Source organism: Pteropus alecto, unplaced genomic scaffold (assembly GCF_000325575.1).
Source record: "Pteropus alecto unplaced genomic scaffold, ASM32557v1 scaffold65, whole genome shotgun sequence".
Taxonomy (NCBI): Eukaryota; Metazoa; Chordata; class Mammalia; order Chiroptera; family Pteropodidae; genus Pteropus; species Pteropus alecto.
In genome coordinates, this window is record NW_006439191.1 from 7955213 (window position 1) to 7962201 (window position 6989).

General features: G+C 44.8%; 1 protein-coding gene across 1 annotated transcript in view; it reads right to left on the bottom strand.

Annotated features, from left to right (window-relative positions):
- RAB3GAP2 (RAB3 GTPase activating non-catalytic protein subunit 2) overlaps nt 1–6989 on the bottom strand; it is a 67832-nt gene that overhangs the window by 37706 nt on the left and 23137 nt on the right. The window contains exons 4-8 of the mRNA XM_006916233.3: nt 6852–6933; nt 5294–5341; nt 5131–5206; nt 4714–4815; nt 998–1097 (exon numbers count right to left, since the gene is read on the bottom strand). Of these exons, the coding sequence (XP_006916295.1) occupies nt 998–1097; nt 4714–4815; nt 5131–5206; nt 5294–5341; nt 6852–6933 (408 nt within the window). The remainder of the gene's footprint in view (nt 1–997; nt 1098–4713; nt 4816–5130; nt 5207–5293; nt 5342–6851; nt 6934–6989) is intronic.

Sequence of the window (6989 nt, forward strand, 5' to 3'; positions counted from 1 at the left end):
TTGTTTATTTTGCACCTTACGTTTTAGTTTTGAATTTAGGAACAACCGTTACAAATCAGCAAACACATCTTAATTCACCTACATTGTTCGGGCGCTGCCTAAATCACTTAAGAGTTAAACTTTCTTTTAGGGCCACTAAAGACCCTCTACCCAAACCCGGAAGGAAGGGGGCGATCAGCACTAGTTCTGGTATCTTCACTGATTTTAACACTTTCCTTCTCCCTCTTTAAAACTGGGATCTTAGAATTGATGGTGTGTCTTTCACAGGCAGCATTTTGGCTTCTTAGTGGTGCATAATATAATAGTGAATCTTATAATCGATGGCATGTTAAATTTAATGATATAGAATATCCTCTTCCAAAAATATACTGGCATCAGAATGTAAACTGAGGGGATTAAAAATAAGAATTCTTGAATTATTTGTACCGTTTTCAAACTCAAGTCTGGAAACAATCAATGTAGCTACCTATATGTCCGTGATCTTTAGGCCCCTGACTTCTCCATTCACAGGTCAGCAACAAGAAGCTGCCGCTGACTCCCCTTTGGGTCCTGCCCACCTTGGGGGACCCTCCTCCCTACACACAGACACACACACGCACGCACGCACGCATTTTGACCCTCAGTGAGGACGAAGTGATGCAGAATCACGAGATCCCAGCAGGCTGACCCGACACCTGCTGATCCAGTGAGAGATCTGGCTGCTCTAGATGCGACTACATCTGCTGCCCCAAAGTGGATTCTTGGTACAACTGCACATCTCTCTGGTGGCTGAGACGGGTGGCCAGATTCACGAGTGAAGCCTGCGCCCGTGGTCACGGGCCCACTTGCCACGAGTGGACAGGGCTGATGTTTCAGTCCCCGACTTCACCTTACTAAGCAAGCTGGTTCTCCCCTTAAATTCAGTGTGGCAGCCTTTCTAATTTAGAGGACACATTTAAATCTCTTAGCAGGCTAAATAAGACACACATCATCAGGATACTTCTGTCCAAATAATTACCTTTTGCTACCTGATTTCGACAAGCACGAAGAGACTGAAAAAGGCTAAATCCGTCAATAGTCACAATGGCAGCTGGATATAAGATACTCAACTCTTCATTCTATCAAAGAAATAAAGAGAAAACAATAAATTTTAATCATTGCCAAATAAGCATTTTTATTATAGTTAAATGTCATGATTAATGTAAAAATAAAAAATATTACGACTAAACTAAACTGTCGACCACCAACACACAAAATAATATCAGGCAGAGGAATAGTAAAAATAAATGGAAAATTAATTTCAGGATGCATTTGGCCAAGGACTTAAAATTCTTCTCGAATATGAGCTTTTGTATATGGTGAATAATGCTTTCAGGATAGATGGTGAAGTTACCGAAAAGAGGTACGAGTTTCTTAAAAATGAAATACAGTCACTGTGCAGATATAAATAAAATAGAAAAGTAGAGAGAAGAAAAAAGGGAAACTCACTTAGAATCCCTGGCAGGTCTCATTACACACCCTCCCATGTAATCACACACTTCTGCCTGAGACCATACCACAGACAGCATTCCGTAACATGTCTTAGTTATGCAGTAACGAGTCAGCATGTCTCTACTGTAATAAGTGAACGAGTCATTCGTCACGCTGCATTAAAGGCACTGCATTCAGCTAAGCAGGCCTGGGCCTCCTGCGCCCACTCCGGCTCGCTGCGGTGCATGCCCGCTCAGCCAGCACGGCCCTCCTGAGACGGCGCGGACTGACCCCTCTCCTGGCGAAAGCCTCCGAGGGCGTCCTTCAGGCCTGGACGCTTTAACAGCGCCAGCGATCCGCACGCATCTCTAATGCCACCTCCCCGCCCCCTTGTCCTTGAACAGGAAGGTCATCGTCAGCTCGGCGCTTTGCCTGTGCCTGGACCTTAGCTCCCAGGTCTGCACCTGCCTGATTTCTCTTCGCTCAGGGCTCAGCTCAAGGGCAGTTGTTCAGAGAGGCTGCTAAGCCTCCATCTCAAAGGGCGTCTCCATTCCTCCCACATCACTATGTCATCAATGCGATGACTTCTTTCACAGCGCCTGTCACAGACCGGAATCATCGTGGTCCCGCCAGCTGTTCACTGTCTGTTTCCTCTACCGTCCCCGGCCTGCAGGCTCCATGAAAGCAGGAACCTCGTGAGTCAAATTCCCAGTGATTATACAAATGAAGTAGTGCATCTTCATTATTACAAACATCCCTGCAATGAACATTCTCCTGCATAAATCTTTCCGCCTTACTTCAGTGTCAGTTCCTCCAGGTCGGGTCTGCTGGCTCGCAGAGTATGCACGATTTTTCATTTTCATCCAGATTATGAAACGGCCTTCAAGAAAGTACCTATCAGTTTTATACGTCCACCAATAACGCATTAGAGTGCCTGGTTCTCCATACTGTCTCCAACAGTTTGCTAGTCTTCACCTTTGCCAGTGTGAAAGGTGAAAATTTATCCAAATGTACTTGCTTGTAGTTCTTAGATTGTCAAAGTTTTATCAGATGCTTTTTGACCATTTACATTTCTTCTTTTGAGAAGTGTCTTGCCCCAGTCCCTACTGGACTGTTGAGCTGTTTCCATTTTTTAAAGATCTGTGGGCCACAAGGGGCCAGGGGGAGGGAGGTGGCAGAAGTGAGCTGTTAGTCGCACAAGGCCAAGCCTGCAGGGTCCCCCGAGTCAGACAGCGGGGAGAACACCACCCCACTGACCCGGAGGGGCTAATCACCAGCCAGTCGCCCACCGCCAATGCAGACAGTCTTCCTGCAGCGGGTACTAATACGAACAGCAACGGTCCTGAAGCTGAAGAGCCACACTCAGCGACAGATCATGCAGAAGTCACAGAGGAAGCTTCGCGCTCCAGAAGAGAGCTCCCCTCTGTAGAATCTCCTCCTGTCGCCCCTGCACTCACTGTCAGAGAACGGAATTAGAGGAAACTTGCTCCCGTGATCTTTAAGAAATCTTGGCGTACACTGAAGAATAGACTTTTGATATACAAATTGGTGTATCAGATCCAGAGATGCTTCTGTAGAAGACAGAATACTTTCTCTCCGTGTTCCATAAGGATTATTTTTCAGCTAAAAGATTTTAACTCAGAGCAAATAGTAAGCATTTAAAGATTATATTTTTCCGTAGGCTCTAAAATAAAGAGTATTATAGACACAACCAAGTTGACAGTGTTTACAGAACTTTCACCATCCAGATAATTTGCAGAAAAATGGAGAATGGCTCTCGAGAAGCACCGTCAATGAACCATGATCTTCGTGGATTTCCAACAGCAGCTTCTCCGCTTCCTTCGCCTCCTTTCTCTCCCATCGCCTTACGATGAGGATTTCTATTTCTACGACTTAAGTCTTCAGCCTTAGGTCTCGTTTTCCTATGTCCTTTACCTGGAAGAATTCGTTCATTACCTGTGACTTCGATCGCCTCCGTCAATCGACTTGTCTTTGTGCCTACGTACTTCTGCTCCGTTACAGACGTACTGGCATTTCCATTTTCTTTCCCACCATTGCCCCAAACTCAGCATGTCCAAAACCAACCTTTATAACATTTAATCGGCGCCAAAGCGATACCCTCTTCCGACTCCTGAGGCTGGATATCTGGGTGCCAACTCGTTTTTCTCTTTAATATTCTATATCTCCACATAACCGAGTCCTCTCGATTGTTCCTTTAAAATGACTTTTGTACTTCCTGGTCCTTTCCCACTTCCCAGTCATTTTAGTCCTGGTGCCCAACCCTGGGCATCTATTACACACGACTTAAAAAGACACAGACAAACAGCCTCCCCAGTTCTGGGCGACTCCGACGCGTCCTGAAGAGGCCTGTGGCACCTCTGACCATGTCTCTTCCTTCCCACAAATCTTCAGCAGCTTCGCTCACCTCCCGATCAATTCTGCATTTCATTTGGCTGAAAAATGTGGCCGCTCTGCCTAGTCACCAGTTTCTCATGATTTTCTACCACAGGTTGCTTTGTTCTGTCGTAAACAGTCTTAACATTTGAATCGCCGTTCATTTTTCTCCTGATTACTTAAAATACTTTCCTCTTTTTTTCCCATTAACTAATTAAATTCTATACCCTTATTCGAGGCTTAATTTGAACCTCGCCTCCTCAATGAAATTTTCTTTAATTTTCCTTGTTCTAATTGATCTCCCCGCCGCCCCGTAAAGTTGTACAGAATTTATTGACCATATAAATTAGCAATTAACGAGGTATTGCTTTATATTCCTGACTCTTTCATGTGTACTGATAGGTATTTGTTTAGTCTCTCTCTCTCTCTCACTAGATTAAGCTCCTTCTGTCCACCTGTCATGCAAGTCCCCACAGGCCCAAAATATATGCATCTGTTTACTTGAAATCTTTTAGAAGCAGGGCGGTATAAAGAAGGCAGGCATATTTGTATTTTGACACCTAAATCCAAATGAAAAAAGATACAAAGTTATGTAATAATCACATTTTTGCCTTAAGTCACTATTAAATTCTAAAAATAAGAAACCTTTTGTTTTGCCTTCTAATAAAGTGTTTAATTTACTGTAGACCAAAACACGCAATATTTCATTACACAGGTGAAGCAAGATTGGTATGCTCTAGTCCGTTATAAATTGGTTCTCTCTCTAGAATATTCTAGCACGGCTGCCTGCGCAACAAGACCAAGGTATCCACCCACGAAAGAGGAAGGAGCTAGTTCAAAGCCGTGACTCTGGGCACGGGCCACCGTTACCTGCTCCGTCACGCCGGGATGTCGCGGGATTTCGTAGGTCCTGCACTTAAGCTGCAGCACGGGGTCTTCATTCAAAAGCTGCGCGAGCAGGAGGACACCACTCTAGGAGAAAGCACAGGGCGGACTCTGCTGTTTCCTCCCTGACACACCTGGACAGGTAGGGCCAGGCATGACTGTCACGGCAAGTTTTCCACGGACGCCAGGTACTCTCTGTTCGGAATACAGCTTCTCTTCTTGACAGCTTCTACCAGAACTTTCCACCACCACCCTCCCCTGTCCCAGCCTCCACCCCCAGAGAGTATCAACTACACGTGTCCAAGCAGCAGGCGATGAGTCACGAGTGGAGTGAGCGTGATGGGGCTGCGTGACCGGGGGCCCCAGAGCCTGGTGTCCGCTGACGGCCGAGCACGAGCTCACCTCCGTGTAGAAGCGCACATAGCCCGAGGTGAAGCCCACCACGATGCAGGTCCAGTCCGGGCGGCCGGTGGAACTTCTGTCACCGGAAAAAAAAAAAAGATTTGTCCTCTGAATAGCTCATCGATCACAGCAAACAAAACGAAGAACTCTTGTTTCTCCTTACCTCTTCTGACTTGCTAGTGGGATACACAGAGCACTGGTTACATATTCTCTGAAAACGAAACACAGGATCGTGTGCTTATCTAACGAATTTATCAAGTACTTTTATTTCTCTAGATGTAACGTTAAAAGGCGTAAGCGGGAGAGGAGCTCTGTGGGCCAGTTTTATTCAATGCCTAAGTAAAAATCCGGCAACACTGCACCACGAGCAGGATCGGAAAACCCTTTCCCGTAAAAGGTAATGTCACATTCGCTTGAGGTGAATAAACACAGTATTTTTCATTTTGTTTTGTCATGAAGAGCATGAAAGAAAGCGGAACGTGACTGTACACGACTGATTATACACAGAGCTGAGGAAACAGCGAATGACCGCCAGGCGGTCATGGCCCACTGTCGCCCTCTCGTCCCCCTCAGCTGAGAACCCGGGCCGGGCGTGGGAGAAGCTGCTGAGCACGTTACAGACAAACTGCATTTCTGCGGAGTCCTCTATTGTGGGGACTTACTCTCTGTCAACTGGTGGCCTTCTTCTTTAATATTTTGTAGGAACTGCCTCTGATAACCTATTTCTAAGCGCCTGCTAGGCAGGATGTTCCCGAAAAGATGTTTTTTTCTGACATGTAGACTTAAAAATGTGTCAGGAGCTCAGACACCAAGCCTCAAAATTAAAATAACTCCGTGACTATTATTAACCAGTCAAACCTCAGCACCACCAGCCACCAGTTTATTCAAGAAATGTACAAACACGCTCGCCCCACACATCGTAGCAGCCGATCTCCAGGCAAAATCAACCTTTCTGTTTGTCTGTTGTCTTTAAAGTCATTTAACCATTGTGTTTGCTTTGAATTTCTGACAGAAATTAAACGTCTTCAAAATGCTCTAGGCTAAGTGACTTAAGGAGAAATACTTTCATTTTTGCTAAGAGCAGACAACATTTCACTGAGCACCTACAACACGCCAGGCATGCGCTACGGGCTTCCACGTGATTGTCTCTCATCTGAATGCAAAGCTGGAAGAAATGCGTTCATCCTGATCAGAGTTTGCCGAACTCAAGAGGGTGTTTGACTCTGGGTTCCAGGCTAGCAGCCCCATCACGTGACCACACTAACATCTGCCTTCGAAACTCTTACTGCATCAAAAAAATCGAATTTACCAACTTGGACTTCTAAAGTATTTAGGACCTTTAAGGATAAATGTAGCACCGTCCCCTTCAAATACATGCCGATGGAAGCGAAGCACAGAAGGCAGTGACTGCCCTTGACTTTCTGGCTGAATTAGTAACAAAGAACAGAGGAAATGACGAAGTGTAGAGAAGATGTTACGGCAGTCTCTCTGGACTCTTCTTTAAATCCCATCCCAACAGGGTTGTGTGTGTGTTTTATTTTTAATGACATAGTAAGTAAAATTAAAATCTGCTGACCAGATCACGCGCTAAAGTTGGGATAAATATACATTCGCTAAATATTCCAAATGATGAAACTTCTTAATAGAGTCACTTACAAGTCAAACAATTTCACGTATACATCTAATGCACAGAAAAGGCAAAAAAATTAACTGGTACCTACCCTTCTTCGACATTTAAAGAACCACTCCAAGAAACAGCAAATTGCATTTCTTCCTTTCCTTTATCGCTATATTTCCATTTTGCTGGAAAAATTAAGTTATCACATGAAATCACTCTATAGTATATTTCAAAAGTAATT